This window comes from Bufo gargarizans, chromosome 6 (assembly GCF_014858855.1).
Source record: "Bufo gargarizans isolate SCDJY-AF-19 chromosome 6, ASM1485885v1, whole genome shotgun sequence".
NCBI classification, from domain to species: Eukaryota; Metazoa; Chordata; class Amphibia; order Anura; family Bufonidae; genus Bufo; species Bufo gargarizans.
Window position 1 is genome coordinate 345,544,373 of NC_058085.1, and position 24,870 is coordinate 345,569,242.

Genomic DNA, 24,870 nt, shown 5'->3' on the forward strand with positions numbered 1-24,870 from the left:
CAGTCACCTATGCACAGCTTTGCCCCAGTCTGGAGAAGTCAGGGTTAATAAGTCAGCCATGTTAGATTTTTTTCATTATTTACTCTATAGAAAATCACAGTTTCTAAGGCCATTAGGGGTGATAACTAACATTGCATGTCTATAAGGGAGCGTGTTTTTTCACCCTTGAACATCATTTTTTATTTTTATTTAAACCAATCCATCATTGTGTGTTGATGGATTTCATATTAAATCTCTAGAGCCCTTTTTGCTGAGACAAACATCCAAATTTGTTGCATAGACAGAATTAAAACGATTGTTCCATCTGGGACATTTATGGTATATAAACAGGATATGTCATAATTGTCTGATAGGTGCTGATCCCAGGAACCTGCTCCTGTCTCAAGAACAGGGCACCATGCGCCGCTACCCCTCCACTCACTGCTATGGGATTTCTGAAAATAGCCAAACCAGTGCTCTGCAATTCTGGTCCCACAGCAGCAAATGGAGGGTGGGTACGTATGCACAGATTGCTCTCCATTTACTTCAGGCCCTGTTTTTGAGATGGGAGCGGATCCCAGAGGTGGAAACCACACTTGCTGGACACTTATGGCACATCCTGTTAATACGCCATTAATGTTCCAGGTGGGACAACCTCTTTAAAATGAGAAAATTATGTTTGCCTACAACCACCACTAGAGGGAGCTTCCTACTGTTTAGACACTTAGATCTATATAAACACAATGCAGAAAGCATGTAAGCTCCCCATTGTGGTGATTACAGGCAGACATCATTTTTAATTTAAAGGGGATGAACATGATCATGAAGAAATGGGCCAAGGGGGAGGGGGGGGGGTGTACTGGCCTCAGCCATGAGACCAATCACAGTTTTACCACTGAGACCAGTGACTATGTGATTAAACTTCTTACATATGAAAGCTAGCCTTCTAGTCAGCCATAAATGATGGGTGAATTACCTGAGGAATTATAGTTAGTTTGTTGCGCAGATCATGGAGGCCAATGGTGGAGATGTCCAGACCATCAATGATTATCTTCCCCCCTGCTGCCTCGATGATCCGGAAGAGGCAATTCGTAAGGGAAGATTTTCCAGCTCCCATCCTTCCAACTATTCCAACCTGAGGGACAGATCAACAGTTATATGCGGTCACATGAAGTGTTCATTACGGATGAGGGATGAGTTTTTCATTTAACTCGTTACTGATCCCGATCAGGACTTGCATTTCTGCTGACTGCTGCTAGCATCCATCAACACCCTATGAGCAGCCACCATACAATGCATTTAGCTGATCATGCACTGATCGAGCTGCACTGAATTCTGGGAGATTATGTTTGCATTACAGCATAGTGGCCGCACTTTCCACAGTCCAACTCACCAGAGCAGGAATGTACAGGGGCGGACTGTGAACTTAAAGTATATTATATTACATAGTTCATGATCTCCTTACATACATCCTTCAATGGAGGACCTCCATAATATAGAGTCCACATACAGACCCTGGAAAAAAAAAAACCTAAAAGTGGCCCCATGGTTTAGGTGAATCCATACTGACAGAAGACCAACACAAGGTGAATACAGGACAGAAGAAGTAGGTGGGCCCACAAAATACCACAAGAAGTCAATGTCTGAGCGCTTTGAAAAACATCAAAAAGTGAACCACCATTGTAATATTTCCTGTATAACACCTTTTGGGAGTAGAGCGGTAAACCTGAATATTAACCTTTAGCAGTAATTTACAAAATTAACCCTTTTAGCTGTGAACCACTGGGTTACTGCACCTCCAGTGCAGAGTACGTATTACCACTAGTGCCTGTGGTGAGGCGAGAAATTTTTCGGGATCTATTTATCGCTCCTGTATCCAGCTAATCAAATCTCTCTCTCATATCTATTTCTTATCTATCTATCCATCTATGGATTAAAAGCAAACAAGATCTACAAATAGCAGCATTTTACTTTCTGCACAAAGACACTCATGCAAACATTGAAAATATGAATAAATGTAAACTGCATTCAGGGAAAAGTAGAATCCAGCTATAGGATACTCTGAATCAATGCACTAGGCAGAATGACCTATAGCTGGATTCTGAATTGCCCTGAATTTTGTAGGACAAAAGCCCAGAAGAGACAAGACTGGTAGTGTCAGTCCTGCTTGATAGAAGCCACCTTGTCGCTGGTAGATGGGCCCAACATATTCTTGATCAAAAATATGTGCAAAGAGCTTTAAATATTGATATAGTAAGTACAGCAGAAATGCAGTTTACATCTTTTCATGTTTTTAATGTTTGCGCATAAAGAAGTATGCTGAAACTTGTAGTCCTTCTTTGTTTTTACACTGCAGCCATGGTAGCATGCACCTGAACTTATCCCCATATCCGTCTATGGATCCATCCACTAACCTATGGATCTATCCACCAATCTTTGGATCTATCCATCCATTGATCATACAGTCTCATATTACCTTCTCCATACTGTCAACAGTGCATGAAATCCCATGTAGAACAAGGTCTAATTCAGATCGGTAACGGGCCTCGTAGTCCACAAACTGCACAACACCTCTATCTGGCCAGTTCTGTGGGGGGCGCTTCTGAGTCGTCCACTCTGCCTGATAGATGAACATAGCAAAGAACGCTGAGTTTATACAACGATATATACAGTATATGTATAAAATATTTACTTTCTACATGTGTAATACACTGAACTATATGGGAGTCCATCACGCTGGGGCTGCAGGGGGGAGGGCTGAAGCCAGAAAGCTCGGCAGGGTGTCTGACATGCTGACGTCAGAGCTCCTCTTTGCTCAGGCCAATATTGCCGAAGGCCCACTCAGAATTAGCTGAACAAGGAGTATAGTTTCTCAGTGTCATCCGTGAGGGAGTTAGCAGCTAACTTCTCCTCATACATGCTAATTTCAACAGAAATCAATATAGAAGCAGTCTGTGGCATAACTTCATAAAAAGAGAGGCACGACATAGGATTTTTATGACAAATAAGACTTAAAAGGTAATCTATGTGATAAACTGACTTTATCCTTAGGTCTATAGTGTTGGCCGACGCCCTCAGAACTTACTTCGTTCTCTACTTTAACGTACTCATCCACACGCTCAACTGCAACAATATTGGTCTCCAGCTCTGACGTTATCCGCATCATCCAGTCCAGTGTCTGTGTAATCTGTACAATAAGAAATTAAAATATAATATATAATGATCTGATGCTCAACGGTCACAGGAGCCCTCCTGAACTCAACTATGTGACCATCCTCATGATGGTGATGCAGTTGAATAATGTGGCTGGGGTGGCAGTAGTTTTTGCTGTCCTGCAGTATTTGGTTCTGCTGGGGTGGTATTCTGTGCTGCACTATGGTACTGCAGGCCCTGCCTACTTCTGGTGTCCCCGCCTACTTGTTTCGGCCTAGCTTCTGTCAATTTGGACCCACCTACAACATGGGGCCACTTTTATTATTTTTTCTAGGGCCACTTTAAGTTCCAAATCTGCCCCTGCATGGAAACACTGGAGAACCAACGAGTAGAACTAGTCCAAAGGTTCAGGACATACTTCACAACTAATGAAGCACATTAAAAGGACTTGGATGTATTGATGTGTTGGAGTAAATCAGAAAAAATAGGGAACACCATATTGTTTACTTCTATGGGTCCTCCTGTAGCCTATGCATACTTCAGATACAAGGATATTTAAAGGGGTTTCTAGTTTGAACAATCTCTACTCAGTTCCTTGTCAAAAAGTTGATTACAGAAAGTGTCCCTGTTGGGACCTCTAGCAATCAGCAGTAATCAGTGGGGGAAAACTGGAAGTGCTTAGTTTCCCTGCAGCGACACCACTCGGGAAGTCAATCATTACAATGCAGTAATGCAGGACAGGTCCTCCAGAGGCTTAGATGCTCTTTGTAACAGTTGTCCACTCTGGGGTTTCGAAAAAGCACAACTCATTTATTGTATTTCTGGTTCACATTGACTCACATTGAAAGCTGTGGAAATGGATAGTCCAACAGTCCCACTGTCCACCGTGCCACGGCCTAACACAGCGAAGAGAGCAGCAAAGAACACTGTCAGGTTCCCAACAAATTCAAGTCGAATGGCCAGCCATCTGCAGATACATCACATAATAAGGAGATTACTAGAGATTCCTCCAGATTATCTACTCACTTGCCTTATCAATTTCTTAAGGTCCCTTTACACGGGACGATACAGCAGCAGATAGTCAGGAAGGAATCACCTGCTCGCTAATGCCATTGCTCATCCCCATACACAGCACAATCTGCTGCGGGCAACTGATAATTTTTGTGACCGCACAAATTATTTATTACCCGATGAATGAGCATTTTGCTCGTTCATCGGGTAAATCGCTGGTACATTTACCCCACCAGATTATTGCTAATGAGCATTTTTATGAATGCTCGTTAGCGATTTTCTACAGAATTCTCAGCCCGTGTAAAGGCCCCTTTACCTGTTGGACACAACCCAGGAGTAAACGCTCTTCTGGTTGATATCTAGGGTGTCTTCATTGTGCTGGATGAATCTCTGTTGATGTCCATAGGCTCGGATGACTGACAGACCAGAGATTGTCTCCCCAAAGTGAGAGTAGATGGGTGACCTGGTGACTGAATCCAGACGTCTCAGCTGACGTGAGGTGGCAACATAAAACCTCTGCAGGTACAATGACAATAAATGATTGTTATAATAAAAAGACATCCACAGGATTATAGGTCTTTAAGGGAACATGTAATCTACAAGAGAAATCTAGGAGGGGTAGGAGCATGACACAGTAATTTTTAGAACATCAAAGACATAATCCCTGTGTTACTGTGTAAGTTTGGGGATTATTTTATAGACGTGAACACTTATTGCCCTGAAAAGGAAACTTTAGACTCCTCTGATGTTGTGTCATTTAGCTAATCATTTATCCAATAGCTTTTATAGCTGTGTTGCACTCCATTGGTGTCTTTTCCTGAGGTCCAGACACTTCAACTAGCCCTTTAAGGAATGTAATAGAAAGAAAGAAACATGGGGAATATAATAGTACTGGATGCCCTGGGAGAACTGTGAAAGTAGGACATCACCCCATGGAAGATATGGAAAGGAAGCAAATGCTTACCTGGACTAAATAATACACAATGGCCAACGGTATGATGACAGCGGCAAAAATTGGTGTAGCCAAGGAGATCATAAACAGGATGCCGATCACTCCAAAAATGCAGGCAACCCAGTTCCGGAACGACATGGGGATGGTTTCATCCACATTGTAGATGTCCTGGAAGCAAACAACAACATATTGTCCTATTTAACATCTTCCACAAAACGTGTCAAAATAATCTTTAACATCCTGGGCCCCAAATCAAAATCTGTAAAGGGGCCCTACCTACTATGTGCCATTCATAATACGGAAGCTGCTACTGGCTGTTACATCACTATGGATGAAACATCATGGTGGCCAGCAGCAACTGGACAATGTGGTCAAGCGACATCATTATGGACAACATGTTGTCCAGCCAGAGTCTAAAAACAGGAGCGAATGGAGAAAGATGCAGAATTTCACAGATAGGTATTGACCAGTGTTTCTTACTATTTTATGTGGTGGAGCGTCTAGGTGTTTGACTATTCAGGAAACTCAATGTCTTGTTACTTCACCTTTACAAGGATTCTTACAAAGGTAATTTTATCTTAACATGCTAACATTCCTGCCCCAAACCTGTGAGCTTTAGATTAGTAAAAACATGAGACTGAAAGGAACTGACCTTGGCAAACCTGTTGACAATGCGTCCAGTTGGAGTGGTGTCAAAGAACTGCATAGGAACGCGCAGGATATTTCGAAGTAATTGTGAATGGAGGAGCCGTGATGCACGTACTGTACCGACAGCAACCAGAAAAGCACCGAGGAACACAAAAATACCTAAAAAAAAAATACATATAGAACCCATTAGTACCTCCATAGCATGTAATATTGCCACACAATAGAGGAATATGGATCAGAGACAGCCTCTTTCAGAAAGGAGCCATGATCCAATTAACAGCCGAAGGACATCACACCCAGTCAGACATTTCCCCTGTAGCAGCCATGAAGATGAATGGCTGTCAGGTATCACATAGATGGCTCAATTGTTGTCTTGATAATCTTAGGTTTTTGTCACGGAAGGTGTACAGAAAACTAGAAGACACAAAATGAAGATCCGACTGACTGGATCCAAAACTAAGGAACCAAAGGGAGAGCCCTGCAACAGACCTGGCTCTCTCCCTAACTGCTCAGCCTATGCAAAAATCTCAATGGTAGATGATCGCATATCCTCGCTCCTCGACTGTATAACACCTGAACACCCTATAATAGTGAGGGGACACGACCACCGGCTCCCTACACTTGATAAGGAGGCAGTCAGGGTCACCTGGGATCCAGCAAACAGGAAAACACAAATGAATGAACAAAACTTGTAGAAGACTCAGTAGTAGCATCCAGCATGCACACACTCCAGGAAGTTGTATAAACCACAAAGTGTTGCAGTATGGGAAGGGATTTAAAGGGATGCAATCAGTGCAACTACATGACAGCTGAGAGAGGCTAACGAGATGAGAAAACGAAAGCAAAACAAAAGGAACCTCAAGGAGGAGGTTCTGAAGAACGTCTGTCAGAGCTTCTCAGATGTCTGGTGGTGACAGTACCCCTCCTTCTACAAGAGGACTCCGGACACTCAGAGCCCACCTTCTCAGGATGGGACCTATGGAAAGCCCTGATGAGACGAGTGGCCTTAATGTCCGTCACTGGGACCCACATCCTCTCCTCAGGACCATAACCCTCCCAATGAATGAGGTACTGGAGAGAACCGCGGACAACACGAGAATCCACAATCCTAGAGACCTGAAATTCAAGATTACCTTCAACCACAATCGGAGGAGGAGGCAAAGACGAGGGTACAATGGGTTGGACATAAGGTTTTAATAAGGACTTATGAAAAACATTATGGATCTTCCAAGTCTGAGGAAGATCAAGACGGTAGGCAACAGGATTGATGACGGACAAGATTTTGTAAGGCCCAATAAACTTAGGACCCAACTTCCAGGAGGGAACCTTCAATTTGATATTCTTAGTAAACAACCACAACAGATCACCAACATTCAGGTCCGTACCAGGCACATGTCTCTTATCCGCCACACGCTTATATCTCTCACTCATGCTCTTTAGATTATCCTGAATCTTTTGCCAAATAGATGACAAAGACGAGGAGAATCTGTCCTCATCAGGTAAACCAGAAGACCCCTCTCCAGAGAATGTCCCAAACTGCGGATGAAACCCATGTGCACCAAAAAATGGTGACTTATCAGAGGACTCCTGACGACGGTTATTTAAAGCAAACTCAGCAAGGGACAAAAAATAACACCAATCCTCCTGATTCTCCGCCACAAAACAGCGCAGATATGTCTCCAGATTCTGATTGACGCGATCTGTCTGGCCATTCGACTGCGGGTGGAAAGCAGAAGAGAATGACAACCGAACCCCCAAGCGAGAACAGAAAGCCTTACAGAATTTGGAAACAAACTGCGTGCCCCTATCAGAGACTATGTCTGAAGGAATACCATGCAATTTGATAATGTGATCAATAAATGCCTGCGCCAGCGTCTTAGCATTGGGCAAGCCATGAAAAGGAATGAAATGCACCATTTTGCTAAAACGGTCCACCACCACCAGAATCACAGTCTTCCCCGAGGAACGAGGCAGGTCCGTAATGAGGTCCATGGACAGATGTGTCCAAGGACGGGAAGGAATGGGTAACGGAAGGAGAGAACCTGATGGCCGTGAATGAGGGACTTTGGCACGAGCGCAGGTCTCGCAGGTTGCCACAAAACCCTCAACCGACTTATGAAGCGCCGGCCACCAGAATCTCCGAGCGATGAGATCTACTGTGGCTCTTGCCCCCGGGTACCCAGCAAGGACAGTATCGTGGTGCTCCTTAAAAATCTTGTGTCTTAAAGCGAGAGGCACAAACAACCTCCCAGGAGGACAAAGATCAGGAGCCTCTGACTGGGCTACCTGAACCTCTGCCTCCAATTCAGGATAAAGAGCAGAGACCACCACACCTTCAGCCAAAATGGGACCCAGGTCTTCAAAATTTCCACCTCCCGGAAAACAACGTGACAGGGCATCCGCCTTCACATTCTTAACCCCAGGGCGGAATGTGACAACAAAATTAAACCTTGAAAAGAACAAAGACCATCTGGCCTGTCTCGGGTTCAGACGCTTGGCTGACTCCAAGTAGGCCAGATTCTTATGGTCAGTAAACACGGTAATAGGGTGTCTGGCTCCCTCTAGCCAATGGCGCCATTCCTCAAAAGCTAACTTGATGGCCAACAACTCCCTATCTCCCACATCGTAATTTCTCTCTGCGGAGGAGAGTTTCTTCGAGAAAAAGGCACACGGTCGCCGTTTGGAGGGACCCTGAGACAAAAACGCACCCACACCCACCTCAGAAGCGTCCACCTCAACTATGAAGGGCAGAGAAATATCAGGTTGTACCAAGATGGGAGCGGAAGCAAAACTCTCCTTGATATTAGAAAAGGCCTTACGCGCCTCTACCGACCAGGAGGAAAAATCTACCCCCTTTCTAGTCATATCAGTGAGTGGTTTAACAACAGAGGAATAATTAAAAATAAACTTCCTGTAATAATTGGCAAAACCCAAAAAACGCATCAGCGCCTTCTGATTTTTAGGAAGCTTCCACTCAAGCACAGCGCGGACCTTCTCGGGGTCCATGCGAAAACCAGAAACGGAGAGAAGAAACCCCAGAAATTGAATTTCTGGAATCGCAAACATACATTTTTCCAGTTTAGCGTACAATTTATTCTCCTGCAGGATGAGCAAGACCTGACGTAAGTGTTCCTTATGAGTTTTGAAATCAGGAGAAAAAATCTAAATGTCATCTAGATACACTAATACAATTTTCCCCATTAAATGATAAAAAATGCTGTTCACAAAATGCTGAAAGACGGCTGGAGCATTCATCAAACCAAAAGGAATTACCAAATTCTCAAAATGGCCCTCAGGGGTATTGAAGGCCGTCTTCCATTCGTCTCCTTCTCTGACCCTGACCAGGTTGTATGCCCCTCTTAGATCCAACTTGGAAAAAACTTTAGCCCCAACAATCAGAGGAAGCGGATAAGGGTCACGAATTGTGATACTGTTCAGCTCCCTGAAATCCAGACATGGTCTTAAAGAACCATCTTTTTTCTTAACAAAGAAAAAACCAGCGGCAACAGGTGACTTCGAGGGTCGTATGTGTCCCTTTCTCAGACTCTCAGAGATATAAGCACGCATAGCGACCCTTTCAGGTTGGGAGAGATTGTATAAACGAGATTTAGGCAGCTTGGCGCCTGGGGTGAGATTAATAGGGCAATCATACTCCCTGTGAGGGGGCAAGTCCTGAACACCACTCTCAGAAAACACATCCAAAAATTCAGAGAGAAAAGATGGTACAGCTGTCGTGAGGCAATTCTCTCTGCAAAAGTCACTCCAACCATTTATTTGCCTCGCTTGCCAATCAATGGTGGGGTTATGTTTAGTGAGCCAGGGTAGCCCCAACACTAGAGGAGTAGGCAAACCGCTAAGGACGAAACATGACACATCCTCATTTTGAGTATCACTCACAATCAATCGGATATTGTGAACTATGCCCTTTAACGATTTCTGAGAAAGTGGAACGGAATCAATAGCAAAAACAGGTATATCCTATCCCAAAGTGCATACCTGGAAACCATGAGTTATAGCAAATTGATTATCAATGAGATTGACAGCTGCTCCACTATCTACAAAAATCTCACAAAAAATGTTCTTGCTCTTTAGCGCCACCCTGGCAGGTAGGACAAAACGGGAACTACAAGCAAACGGAAAACCTTCAATTTCCGCATCAACCTTGCCAATAGTAACAGATGGAACGTTTTTAGAGCATTTTTCTCTTTTTGTTTCTTTATTACTCTCAAAAAACTGCCTGAATCTCCTAGAGGGACAAACATTTGCCAAATGATTTATACCTCCACAACAGAAACAAACCTTCCTATGAGAGCTGAATCTTCTATTGTCAGAGGCAAGCAAACCCAGCTGCATGGCCTCCTGCTCAGAAAGGATTGAGAACGACTGAGACCCCTGTGCACTGAATAAGACCGCCGCACTGCCCTTGGACTGAGTATGACAGGAAGGAGTGATCTCTCCTCTCTCTCTCTAAGACGCCTGTCAATACGAACGGCCCGAGACATGGCAGAGTCCAAGGAGGTAGGTCTCTCATGAAAGGCAAATGCATCTTTCAATCCCTCTGAAAGACCATGGCAAAATTGACTTCGGAGTGCAGCATCATTCCAACCAGTATCAGCTGCCCATCTCTGAAATTCTGAACAGTATATCTCTGCGGACTGTTTACCCTGGCATAAAAGATGTAGTCTAGACTCAGCCAGAGCAATACGATCCGGATCATCATATATCTGACCCAGGGCTAAAAAAAAATCATCCACTGAACAGAGGGGCCGTGCCCCCACCGGCAGCGAAAAGGCCCAGGACTGGGCGTTATCCCTGAGCAGCGAGATGATGATCTCCACCCTCTGCTCCTCATCGCCAGAGGAATGGGGAAGTAGGCGAAAATGGAGTTTGCAAGCCTCTCTAAAACGAACAAAATTCTCACTACCCCCGGAGAACGTATCCGGGACCGAGATCTTAGGCTCAGAACAAACTCCATGAACGCAAGCTGAACCGATCACCTGAAACTGAGAAACAGTTTTACGGAGATCTGCTACCTCCAATGAAAGACCCTGCATGTGTTCAGTCAAAAGTGAAACCGGATCCATGCTTGAGACGGTTTTGGCGGTTTATAATGTCACGGAAGATGTACAGAAAACTAGAAGACACAAAATGAAGATCCGACTGACTGGATCCAAAACTAAGGAATCAAAGGGAGAGCCCTGCAACAGACCTGGCTCTCTCCCTAACTGCTCAGCCTATGCAAAAATCTCAATGGTAGATGATCGCATATCCTCGTTCCTCGACTGTATAACACCTGAACACCCTATAATAATGAGGGGACACGACCACCAGTTCTCTACACTTGATACGGAGGGAGTCAGGGTCACTTGGGATCCAGCAAACAGGAAAACACAAATGAATGAACAAAACTTATCTGTAGAAGACTCAGTAGTAGCATCCAGCATGCACACACTCCAGGAAGTTGTATAAACCGCAAAGTGATGCAGTATGGGAAGGGATTTAAAGGGATGCAATCAGTGCAACTACATGACAGCTGAGAGAGGCTAACGAGATGAGAAAACGAAAGCAAAACAAAAGGAACCTCAAGGAGGAGGTTCTGAAGAACGTCTGTGATGTCTGGTGGTGACAGTTTTATTTTCTTGGTTTTATAAATAAAATACATAACAAAACAAAGTTACCTTGTGCCACCCCCAGGGCTGCATACACCCCGACCCGCATGTCTCTCTGTGAAGTTGGATAGCTCTGATTAAAATAAGTCACAGCATCTGACGTCCAGTCACTGACCCAAACGTTCTGTCCGATAAAGGACACTGTCTGTAACAAGTAGCTCGCCAATATCGAGGAATAGTAAACCCATCCAACTGCATGAAGGTACTTCAGATACAGAGAGAACTTCACCTGTAAAAAAAGATACAATGGATGAGATTAATCAAAAATAGAACAGGGAGGGATAAGGAGAAGTCATCCACAGCAACCACTTCTAGATCTGATTTTATTTTTCAACATGAAAGCAGAATCCATATTGGTTTCATGAGTAGCTGTTCCACTTTTCTTTTACCTGACTTTTCTCTAAATCTCACCTTGATGTTATTGTCAGAATGTATCAATCTTCATTGTCTAGTATGAGCCTTATCTTAAAAGAGTTGTTGAGGATTTTGATACTGAAGACCTATTCTTGCTGGACCCCTGCCGATTTGATATTGATGGCCTATCTTTAAAACATCAAAGTCCTGGACAACCTCTCTAAAAAGCTGAAAAACAGATCTGTCAGATACCTGGCAGAGTAGACAAGTTTGCCACAAATGCTGCTGGCAACTGCCACTAGGAAGAGTTAGCTAGATATATTTCTATTATTTCCATTGCATTCAATAGAAGTACAAGTGCACAGTATGAGCAGTGAGCTCCCCCTGGTGGTGGATGCAGGCAGCCAGAATACTTTCATTGAATTCGGTGGCACAGCACTGAGCAGCATTCTGCTATCAGTAGTGTTTATCGGGTCTACACTGCTTAAATATTATGCGTGGTACTGTTTATAGGGGTACTCTCTTGGCAGTTGATGACAGGTTAGCAGATACACTGGCTGTTGTTGAGGAGACTAGTGATGAGCAGCAGGGGTCATATTCGAATTTGTGATATTTCGCTAATATTTTGTAAAATATTTGTCGAATATTCATAATATTTTACATTCTTTTTTTTTTTCTCGAAAATCGGCAAGGTAATAATCGCATAATATGCGAATATTACGCGATCAATACAGGCGTGAGTCAAAAACGAATATATAGCACTATAGAATACATTGGCCCACAAGCAACTTAAAGGAATTCTGTCACTTCTTTTTACCCTATAGAGATGTGGACATGCACGGCTAGATCGCTGCTAGCATGTCCGCAATATACCTGTCCCATAGCTCTGTGTGGTTTTATTCAGTGTAAAAAAAGATTTTATATATATATCAGCCTGGTAAGGAGCCCAAGGGGCTGTACTAACCGTTCTGGAGCCCAGCCATGCCCCCCTGTGAAAGAGCCCAGCACCGCCTGTATCTACGAATCTCCTCCTTGCTCACAAAGTCAGATCACCGTAATCACGCGATGTGCGAGCTTGCGCATGTGCAGTGCCGGAATAGTGTTCCTTCCCTGTGCTGGCATCAGCCTCAGGGAAGGAACTGCGCATGCGCGAGCTCGCGCATCGCGAGATTGCGGTGATCTGACTTCGTGAGCAAGGAGGAGATTCGTGGATACAGGCGGTGCTGGGCTTCTTCACAGGGGGGGGCGTGGCTGGGCTCCAGAACATTATTATGTTAGTGAGGCGCATAGGTAGCTAGATGATACAATTACATATGAAAAATTAGGGAAGGCTCCCACAATAGGTTTGTCGTCTTTTTTAAAAAAAAATTGTTTCTAAATATGTAGCTACAGATCTTTTTGCCCCCTAGTGTGTTTGAGAAGTTGAAGAAGTACCACAATATCCTAACAAGCCAGCCTGGTATTTTGTCCCAAAAATACATAAATCGCTCACAGCCCCTCCAGGCCACTCTATTGTGGTGGGCATAGGGTCTTTAACAGAACCCCTTTCCCAGTTTATTGATTGGCTGCTTATACCCCTCTTATCCAGGACCCCCATGTATCTAAGTGACACTAGCGACTTTCTCTGGGCCATCAACCAGTTTGATTGGCGCTAGGGGTTCGTTTTGGTGTCACTCTACGTGGAAAGCCTTTATACTCGAATACCTCACAATATTGGGGTCCAGGCCATCAGTCAGATACTGGGAAAAACTGACAAAAGTCACATATATTGTCAGTTTATAACAGAGGCACTCGGGTTTATTCTATCCAATAACGTCTTCACGTTTGATGACCAGCGGTATAGGCAGAAGGTGGGAACTGCCATGGGTATGCCGGTATCTTGCACGTATGCTAATTTGTTTTTAACTGTTTTTGAGGACAGATTTGTCTTCACTACAGTTAACCCATACTTGCAATATACAGGTCCTTCTAAAAAAATTAGCATATTGTGATAAAGTTCATTATTTTCTGTAATGTACTGATAAACATTAGACTTTCATATATTTTAGATTCATTACACACCAACTGAAGTAGTTCAAGCCTTTTATTGTTTTAATATTGATGATTTTGGCATACAGCTCATGAAAACCCAAATTTCCTATCTACAAAAATTAGCATATTTCATCCGACCAATAAAAGAAAAGTGTTTTTAATACAAAAAAAGTCAACCTTCAAATAATTATGTTCAGTTATGCACTCAATACTTGGTCGGGAATCCTTTTGCAGAAATGACTGCTTCAATGCGGCGTGGCATGGAGGCAATCAGCCTGTGGCACTGCTGAGGTGTTATGGAGGCCCAGGATTCTTCGATAGCGGCCTTAAGCTCAAGTGTTGGGTCTTGCGTCTCTCAACTTTCTCTTCCCAATATCCCACAGATTCTCTATGGGGTTCAGGTCAGGAGAGTTGGCAGGCCAATTGAGCACAGTAATACCATGGTCAGTAAACCATTTACCAGTGGTTTTGGCACTGTGAGCAGGTGCCAGGTCGTGCTGAAAAATGAAATCTTCATCTCCATAAAGCTTTTCAGCAGATGGAAGCATGAAGTGCTCCAAAATCTCCTGATAGCTAGCTGCATTGACCCTGCCCTTGATAAAACACAGTGGACCAACACCAGCAGCTGACATGGCACCCCAGACCATCACTGACTGTGGGTACTTGACACTGGACTTCAGGCATTTTGGCATTTCCCTCTCCCCAGTCTTCCTCCAGACTCTGGCACCTTGATTTCCGAATGACATGCAAAATTTGCTTTCATCCGAAAAAAGTACTTTGGACCACTGAGCAACAGTCCAGTGCTGCTTCTCTGTAGCCCAGGTCAGGCGCTTCTGCCGCTGTTTCTGGTTCAAAAGTGGCTTGACCTGGGGAATGCGGCACCTGTAGCCCATTTCCTGCACACGCCTGTACACGGTGGCTCTGGATGTTTCTACTCCAGACTCAGTCCACTGCTTCCGCAGGTCCCCCAAGGTCTGCAATCGGTCCACTGAGGTGCCTTGATACAGCACTCTGGGAACAGCCTATTCGTTCAGAAATTTCTTTCTGTGTCTCACCCTCTTGCTTGAGGGTGTCAATGATGGCCTTCTGGACAGCAGTCAGGTCGGCAGTCTTACCCATGATTGCGGTTTTGAGTAATGAACCAGGCTGGGAGTTTTTAAAAGCCTCAGGAATCTTTAGCAGGTGTTTAGAGTTAATTAGTTGATTCAGATGATTAGGTTAATAGCTCGTTTAGAGAACCTATTCATGATATGCTAATTTTTTGAGATAGGAATTTTGGGTTTTCATGAGCTGTATGCCAAAATCATCAATATTAAAACAATAAAAGGCTTGAACTACTTCAGTTGTGTGTAATGAATCTAAAATATATGAAAGTCTAATGTTTATCAGTACATTACAGAAAATAATGAACTTTATCACAATATGCTAATTTTTTGAGAAGGACCTGTATACAGCTATTCCTAAGATATGTCGACGACGTGTTCATGATATGGTCAGGCACTGAGGTGCAATGTAGGGAATTTGTGTCTTATTTAAATGATAATAACATGAATATGAAATTTATCCTCAATTATGAAGGCCAGTCTCTGGAGTTTCTGGATGTATACATAGAGGCTGATGAGGATGGCATACACACAAGCGGCCATCGCAAGCCCACAGCCACAAATTCCCTCTTACACCACAAGAGCTTCCACCCGGACAGTGTCAAAAAATCTATACCTTATGGTCAATTCATGCACTTAAGACGTATAAATAATACTGAAGAGGGATATAACAGACAGTCAGAGGAATGGTAGATTACTTGACAGAGGCTATGAGGAGAGGGATGTTAACACAGCTAGAAGGAAAGCAGGTTCTTTTACCCCACTAGAGTTATTGAATAAGAAAAGGAAAAATACCCATAAAGAAAGGGAGAGAATTGTCTTTACTTTTAAATACATCCCGTAGCAAACCTCATAAAACGTCCCATCTGTAATAATTGGGATATCCTAAAAAATGAGGAAGGTTTGGAAGTGATCGCGAACAACAGGCCACTCTTAGCCTTCAAAAGGTGTCATACAATAAAGGATCAGATTGTAAGGAGCAGGTTTAGGAACAAAAGGACCAGCAATTGGTTGTCATCAAGTAGACCCAAAGGTAGAGTTGAGCGAACACCTGGATGTTCGGGTTCGAGAAGTTCGGCCGAACATCCCGGAAATGTTCGGGTTCGGGATCCGAACCCGATCCGAACTTCGTCCCGAACCCGAACCCCATTGAAGTCAATGGGGACCCGAACTTTTCGGCACTAAAAAGGCTGTAAAACAGCCCAGGAAAGAGCTAGAGGGCTGCAAAAGGCAGCAACATGTAGGTAAATCCCCTGCAAACAAATGTGGATAGGGAAATGAATTAAAATAAAAATTAAATAAATAAAAATTAACCAAAATCAATTGGAGAGAGGTTCCATAGCAGAGAATCTGGCTTCCCGTCACCCACCACTGGAACAGTCCATTCTCAGATATTTAGGCCCCGGCACCCAGGCAGAGGAGAGAGGTCCCGTAACAGAGAATCTGTCTTCATGTCAGCAGAGAATTAGTCTGCATGTCATAGCAGAGAATGAGGCTTCACGTCAGCCACCACTGCAACAGTCCATTGGCATATATTTAGGCCCAGCACCCAGGCAGAGGAGGGAGGTCCCGTAACAGAGAATCTGTCTTCATGTCAGCAGAGAATTAGTCTGCATGTCATAGCAGAGAATGAGGCTTCACGTCAGCCACCACTGCAACAGTCCATTGGCATATATTTAGGCCCAGCACACACACAGGCAGAGGAGAGAGGTCCCGTAACAGAGAATCTGGCTTCATGTCAGCAGAGAATCAGTCTGCATGTCATAGCAGAGAATGAGGCTTCACGTCAGCCACCACTGCAACAGTCCATTGGCATATATTTAGGCCCAGCACACACACAGGCAGAGGAGAGAGGTCCCGTAACAGAGGATCTGGCTTCATGTCAGCAGAGAATCAGTCTGCATGTCATAGCAGAGAATCAGGCTTCACGTCAGCCACCACTGCAACAGTCCATTGTCATAAATTTAGGCCCAGCACCCAGGCAGAGGAGAGAGGTCCCGTAACAGACAATCTGGCTTCATGTCAGCAGAGAATTAGTCTGCATGTCATAGCAGAGAATGAGGCTTCACGTCAGCCACCACTGCAACAGTCCATTGGCATATATTTAGGCCCAGCACACACACAGGCAGAGGAGAGAGGTCCCGTAACAGAGAATCTGGCTTCATGTCAGCAGAGAATCAGTCTGCATGTCATAGCAGAGAATGAGGCTTCACGTCAGCCACCACTGCAACAGTCCATTGGCATATATTTAGGCCCAGCACACACACAGGCAGAGGAGAGAGGTCCCGTAACAGACAATCTGGCTTCATGTCAGCAGAGAATTAGTCTGCATGTCATAGCAGAGAATGAGGCTTCACGTCAGCCACCACTGCAACAGTCCATTGGCATATATTTAGGCCCAGCACACACACAGGCAGAGGAGAGAGGTCCCGTAACAGAGAATCTGTCTTCATGTCAGCAGAGAATTAGTCTGCATGTCATAGCAGAGAATGAGGCTTCACGTCAGCCACCACTGCAACAGTCCATTGGCATATATTTAGGCCCAGCACACACACAGGCAGAGGAGAGAGGTCCCGTAACAGACAATCTGGCTTCATGTCAGCAGAGAATTAGTCTGCATGTCATAGCAGAGAATGAGGCTTCACGTCAGCCACCACTGCAACAGTCCATTGGCATATATTTAGGCCCAGCACACACACAGGCAGAGGAGAGAGGTCCCGTAACAGAGAATCTGTCTTCATGTCAGCAGAGAATTAGTCTGCATGTCATAGCAGAGAATCAGGCTTCACGTCACCCACCACTGCAACAGTCCATTGGCATATATTTAGGCCCAGCACCCAGGCAGAGGAGGGAGGTCCCGTAACAGAGAATCTGTCTTCATGTCAGCAGAGAATTAGTCTGCATGTCATAGCAGAGAATGAGGCTTCACGTCACCCACCACTGCAACAGTCCATTGGCATATATTTAGGCCCAGCACCCAGGCAGAGGAGGGAGGTCCCGTAACAGAGAATCTGTCTTCATGTCAGCAGAGAATTAGTCTGCATGTCATAGCAGAGAATGAGGCTTCACGTCACCCACCACTGCAACAGTCCATTGGCATATATTTAGGCCCAGCACCCAGGCAGAGGAGGGAGGTCCCGTAACAGAGAATCTGTCTTCATGTCAGCAGAGAATTAGTCTGCATGTCATAGCAGAGAATGAGGCTTCACGTCAGCCACCACTGCAACAGTCCATTGGCATATATTTAGGCCCAGCACCCAGGCAGAGGAGGGAGGTCCCGTAACAGAGAATCTGTCTTCATGTCAGCAGAGAATTAGTCTGCATGTCATAGCAGAGAATGAGGCTTCACGTCAGCCACCACTGCAACAGTCCATTGGCATATATTTAGGCCCAGCACACACACAGGCAGAGGAGAGAGGTCTGCAGCATACGGGTAGGCTACCCGACACTGCTAGATTTGAGTGTGTAGTTCCCTTTAAGCCAGTCAGGCCGGTTACCGGCAATCCTTATAACAGCCAGCAGAGGGAGCCCCCAGTTCAGTATAAATAGGCTAGGGCCTAGCTCAGGAAGGTAGAAGTTTCCAGACTCAGTGCAGAGAGGATTCCCTCCTGAGTCCATGCATAGAAGTCAGAAGGGCATAGCTAATCAGCCTGAAGACACAGAATACCACAGAGGCCGATCAGATAAAGCAAGAGGTACTCAAGACAGCAGAGGAGGTACTAGATAAGGACAGCTTCAAGGGTACGCCAGATAAAGGGCATTAGACCTTGGAGAGAAAGGCACATGTAGCAGGACCAGTCAGGAATATTGTGCAATCCGCCTGTACTGCATCTCCTGTAATCAACACTCTGTATAATGCCTTGCTAAGACCGGCCATTCTGTACTTTCAAGAACCAGCTGTATTCACTGATATTCAGTAAATGTTCCAGTTTTTGTTGGCTACCCTATGCTTGCTTCATTCTTTTATAACATCATACACGGCGTGTCACCGTTTAATTGACACTGGCGTCACGAACTCATCAACTACCTGCCTGTTCCAGCATTCGCCCCGATTTGAAGACGACAGTGGATCCCAGGTTAGTGGTCAATCTGCACTACAAAGCCCAGCATACACTACTGACCCCCTGGGACACTGCATCGCTCTTTTTGGCGTCACGAACAGGATCCGCATACTTCGACAGTGCAGAGAAGTGTGAACTGTGTGCTTTAACTATTCCACCACCGTATTGCGAGGACTGCACCCTTTATTTCCAAGCCGGTGGATTGAAATTGTGCCTGGGAGGAATCAGAGACGCTGTACTGTGTTGCGCTACCCCCAGAGAGAAAATCGTATTTGTGGACTGTGATTTATTGGACTTTGCAACACCCTGCTTGCTGTCAGGGAATCGTGATCAAGATGGCCACCGGCCGCCTGGAGTAAAGTTTGCCGCGCTGCTGAGGACCTCCGTGGGCGGATCCCTTCAAAGACACAGAGAATCCCGCCCCTCTTCATCATCGCACCGCCGCGGCCCTGCTTTTCCTGCGTCAGCAACGTCACCGCGTACACAGGACGTCCGGAGTCTCACGAGATTTGGCCTGCGCGAACCCGCCGATACCGGTAAGAACTTGTATCCGGAGGGAAGGGGATTGTTCCGGCCCCTTTAGTCACCAGCGGCCACCTCGTAATAAGTTAACATGTCAGATCCGGGAGTTGCCGAGCGGCCGGACCCGGGAGAGCTTGCGGCTCCTAATCATCCTATAGCCCCCAGCATGATGCCCTTTACCATGCCTTACTATTTTGGGGCCCCATGGTTTCCCCGCTATAACGGAGAGGCCCATACCCTAAGAGACTTTAAAGAAAAGTTGCTGGCCTTATTCAAACTGTACCCCATAAATGCCGATCAGCAAATGGAAATCTTGCTAGCGCAACTTGAGGGGGCTGCCCGCAGAGAGGTATTATCCTGGCCTGCTGCTGAAAGGAGTACTCTAGAGCAGATATTCACCCGCCTCAGGGCCACTTTTGAAACGAGGACTGCCTCAGAGATAAAGATGCACTTCTTTGGCAAGAAACAGAAGTCCGGTGAGTCCCTCCGTGACTATGCCCTATCACTTCAGGAGGCTTTGGGGGCTGTAATCCAGATAGATCCCAAGGAAGCTGATAACCAGGATCAGACCCTGAGGGAACAATTTATTACCGGAGTGTCTAGTGAGCAAATAAGGACCCAATTAAAGATGCTGTCAGCCCAACACCCCAGCAGTACCTTTCTGGACTTTAAAGAACTGGCTATAAAAATTCTGGGGTCAGCAGATTTGAGCCCCCCACCTGAGTTATCAGCCTGCAGGTCAAAACCGCTTATCATTAACCGAGCTGAGGCCGGTCAAGCTGTTCAAGCTACAGCTACCGATACTATCGCCATGCTGACAGAGCAAGTAAATCACCTCACTAAAAGCCTAGAGAGAGTGTGCAGAAAAATGGAGGAATGGGAAAAACCTATGATGTCAGAAGAGGAGTTCCTGTCACCCTCTAAGCCGTTCCCACCTCCATACCAAGAGACTCACCCCAGGGATCCTGGGAGGCGCACTAGGGGTCGCAAGCGGCCCGTGTGTACATACTGCAAAAAGATGGGACACACAGAATCCACTTGCTGGCAGTTAAACGGGCAACCCCTGAGGCTGAGGACCACCCCTCGGGAGGTAGAACACTAGGTCCAAAAGATCCAAATTGGATGCCACGGTATGTAGGATCCCATCCTAAAATCAATGTGGAGATTAACGGGGTCCCCTTTGAAGCCCTATTAGATACTGGGTCTCAGGTCACTACTATTCAGCTGCCCGCCTTTGAAAGATTCTGGGACACCAACCAATTGACCCAGCCGCCTGAATCCTGGGTAGAGATTATCGCCAGCAATGGCAAACCGGTAAAGATCCATGGATACTGGGAACCCACCCTGCAGGTGGGAGAAGTAACCTTGCCTCAACAGGGGGTGATAGTAGTACAGGCCGGCGACAGAGGAGGACATCCTGTCATTCTAGGCACCAATGTCTTCAAAAACTGTTATGCAGAAATCCTTGCCGTATTACACCAGACTCTGCCCACCGCTTCCTCTGCATCCAAGAGGGTGATTCAAAAGACTATCACTGTGTTAAGTGCCCAGCAGAGGTTTGCTAACGGGAAAGGAGAAATTTGTACTGCCAAGATTCGTGATAATAAGCCTGTGACTTTGCCTCCTAATTCCCAAACTCTCTTATGGTGTCGTGCTGTCCTGGGAGTCCAAGGCCAAGATTATCCAGCCCTGGTGGAACCTATCCAGATGGAGAACTACCCTTATGTGAGAGCTGCCAAGTGCCTGGTGAATGTCTCCCAAGGTAAAGTACCTGTCCGTCTGATTAACCTGAGTGATCATCCTGTTGCGCTTACTAAGCATGACCCTGTTGCCCAGCTTTCTCAGGTGTTCTTCCAAGACATCATCCGTCTTCCAGTGACAGAAAAGCCGCCAGCTGTAGTCAGCGGATGTCCGCCGGTGCCCCAGTCACAAGTGCCCTGGTGGGAAGAGCTCCATGTCGGGGACGAGGCTACCCCCCAACGTCAACAAGAGGGGATACTACAGCTTGTCAAAGAGCACCACCAGGCCTTCAGTAAACATGCTACTGATTATGGAGAGGTTAGTGCCATACAACACACCATACCTACTGGCTCTCATCCTCCTATCAAGGAGAGATACAGACCCTTACCGCCTACTTCCTATCAGACTGTAAAGGAAATGATCCAAGAGATGAAAGACTCTAATGTAATCCGGGACAGTCGTAGCCCGTGGGCGGCACCCCTGGTCCTTGTAAAGAAGAAGGATGGTGGTATCCGTTTCTGCGTGGACTATAGAAAAATTAATCAAATAACCCACAAAGACGCGTACCCACTGCCCCGCATTGAGGAGTCACTAACTGCTCTGGGCTCCGCTGCCTATTTCTCCACGTTGGACTTGACCAGTGGCTACTGGCAGGTACCCATGGCCCCGGCAGATAGGGAAAAGACGGCTTTCACCACTCCCATGGGCCTGTTCGAATTCAATTGTATGCCGTTCGGGTTATGTAATGCCCCAGGAACTTTCCAGAGACTAATGGAGCGGTGCTTGGGTCACAAGAACTTTGAAACAGTGCTGCTGTATCTAGATGACGTCATTGTGTACTCAAAAACATATGAAGACCATCTGAAACACTTAGCAGAGGTATTTGAAATCCTTATCAAATATGGCCTGAAGGTAAAGCCATCCAAGTGCCACTTGCTCAAACCTGCGGTAAAATACCTGGGGCATGTGGTAAGCGGAGAGGGCATACAACCTGACCCTGATAAGTTAGCGGCTGTCCGTAACTGGCCGGTCCCCACTACCGTCAAAGAGGTGAGGGGTTTCCTTGGTTTTGCCGGCTACTATAGACGTTTTATCCCCCATTTTGCTCAAATAGCCGATCCTATCCAGGAACTCTTGAGGGGGCAGCCCAAGAAAAGTCCTAGAACTCCAGTGCCCATTGAGTGGAATGAAGAAAGAGAGATAGCGTTCCAGTTGTTAAAAAAGAAACTGACTGAGCCTCCCGTGTTAGGTTATCCAGACTACAGCAAGCCCTTCCATCTGTATACTGATGCTAGCAAGCGAGGCCTGGGGGCTGTGTTAGCCCAGATCCAAGAGGGAAAAGAAAGAGTGATAGCTTATGCAAGCCGCTCCTTGAAAGGAGCTGAGAAAAATGACCAGAATTATAGTTCCTTCAAACTAGAGTTCCTGGCATTAGTGTGGGCAGTGACGGAGAAATTCAAAGATTATCTAGCCGCTACCCCCTTCATTGCATTCACTGATAATAACCCTCTGGCACATCTAAATACAGCTAAATTGGGGGCTTTGGAGCAAAGATGGGCCTCTCGCCTCGCCAACTATGATTTCTCTGTAAAATATCGTGCTGGACGTACTAATGACAATGCTGATGCTTTATCCAGGCTTCCCACAGAGACAGCTCCTGATGATGTGCGAGATGCTTGGGAAGATGTAGAAATGCCGGCCTTCTACCATAAATTTGCTCAACAGGATCAGGCTCGGGCTACCAGTAACAGAGCTGCAGTTCCTTCATCCTCCAGTAGGCCTGAACTCAAAGAAGAAAGGTGGGTGAAACTACAGTCTGAAAGTAGAGTGCTGGGTGAATTGTTGGACTTCATCACCAGTGGCAGAACCCCTGAGAGGATTCGGCGTAAGAGTACAGATCCTGAGCTCATCAAACTGTGGAGACAGCGCCATCAGCTCTTCATACAAAAGGGCCTGTTGCTGCGGAGAAGCCTAGACCCAGTGTCCAACGAGAGGGTGCATCAGATTCTCATACCCCGACGAGATGCAGGTATGGTGTTGGAGATGTACCACAATCAATCCGGTCACTTTGGGGTCCAAAAGACTGAGGCAAATATCCGCCAGCGGTTTTACTGGGTGGGCATGCGAGAAGACATGGAGAAGTGGTGTCGAGAGTGTGTAGCCTGTACCTTGAAACGAGGTGAACACCATGATCAGAGGGCACCACTGAGACCCATTGTAAGTACTCGTCCTCTTGAACTTGTCGCCATCGACCATGTGAAGTTGGAACCTAGTCGCTCAGGGTATGTGTACGCTATGACTATTATTGACCATTTCACTAAGTTTGTTGTAGCGGTGCCTGTGAGAGACCAGACGGCCAAGACTACAGCCGAACTATTCTGGAAACACTTCCTCCTGCCCTACGGTTGTCCAGAAAAGATCCTCACCGATCAAGGTCCTGCTTTTGAGTCCCATCTGTTCCATGAACTGTGCCGCCTGCACAACTGTAAGAAGATCCGGACGACGGCCTACCATCCGCAAGGTAATGGATTGTGTGAAAAAATGAATCAGACCTTGATAGAGATGCTGAGGACCGTGCCTCCTGAAACCAGGGGAGATTGGCCTAATCTGTTGCCACAGCTCATGTTCACATACAATCATACCATACACTGTTCCACCGGGTATACTCCCTTCTATTTGATGTTTGGGCGCCAAGGGTTATTGCCTGCTGACCACTCCTTGGACGTACTCGTACCTGATTGCATCAACCCATTACCTAATACCGACTGGGTTGCTGAACACCAAAGGCGATTGAATACGGCCCAAGCTATTGTTCAGGAACGTATGGACTATGCTAGAGACCGGCAGCAGAGAGACTATGACCAAGCAGCCCATGCAGAACCCTTGACAATAGGGGCTGTGGTATGGTTAAAAAATAACCGCCGCACCAGTAAACTGGACAGTAAATGGGAACAAAGTCCCTATGTTGTCACTGCAATCCCAAATGTTGGAACTCACACTTATGAGATCACCCGGGAAGGCAGGGGATCCCAAATTGTACACCGAAACCGGTTAAAGCTCTGCCTGACACCAGAACCCAGTGCCGAGAGTTCTATCTCTGAACCCCCTGTGTCAGAGTCATCAATACGGCCCGAGGATCCTATGCAGGCTGTCCGTGATCTAAGGTATGACGCTGATCCCATGCATTGGCTTCTGACACCATGGTTGAACTTGTTGGTGCCCGCTCCGGCACCTACTGTACCTTCACTTCCAGAAGAGCCGGTTCAAGATGCCCCGGATCCAGCTCCCCCTCTAGTGGATCCTGTTGTTCCTGTTGTTCCAGTTGTTCCTGACCAAGGTCTCACGGATGGAGATCCTCCTGTTGCTCCTCTCTCTTCTACCTCGTTGCTAAGGGAAGAGGAGACCCCTGTGTTGAGAAGGTCCACCCGGATAACCAGGGGACGTCCGCCAGTCCATTTAGGAGACTTTGACTATGCTGGTGGTGTCTCCCCCCGAACAGTTGTTAATAGAAATAGCCTGCTTGACGTTTGTACGCAAGAATGGACTCCTCCACGAGAGCCCTTGCCTGTTCTATACCCACGGGGAAACCCTGTGTAGTTCCTTATTATACTTCAGTCAAGGAAAAAATAGACTAACCTGGTTCACCT

The 24,870-nt window shown here is 46.0% G+C and overlaps 1 protein-coding gene across 1 annotated transcript in view; it reads right to left on the reverse strand.

Moving 5' to 3' along the window:
* Positions 1–24,870, reverse strand: part of LOC122942204 (ATP-binding cassette sub-family C member 2-like) — a 197,168-nt gene that overhangs the window by 19,422 nt on the left and 152,876 nt on the right. The window contains exons 22-29 of the mRNA XM_044299702.1: positions 11,422–11,641; positions 5,748–5,902; positions 5,108–5,263; positions 4,460–4,659; positions 3,973–4,099; positions 3,065–3,166; positions 2,456–2,599; positions 956–1,114 (exon numbers count right to left, since the gene is read on the reverse strand). Of these exons, the coding sequence (XP_044155637.1) occupies positions 956–1,114; positions 2,456–2,599; positions 3,065–3,166; positions 3,973–4,099; positions 4,460–4,659; positions 5,108–5,263; positions 5,748–5,902; positions 11,422–11,641 (1,263 nt within the window). The remainder of the gene's footprint in view (positions 1–955; positions 1,115–2,455; positions 2,600–3,064; positions 3,167–3,972; positions 4,100–4,459; positions 4,660–5,107; positions 5,264–5,747; positions 5,903–11,421; positions 11,642–24,870) is intronic.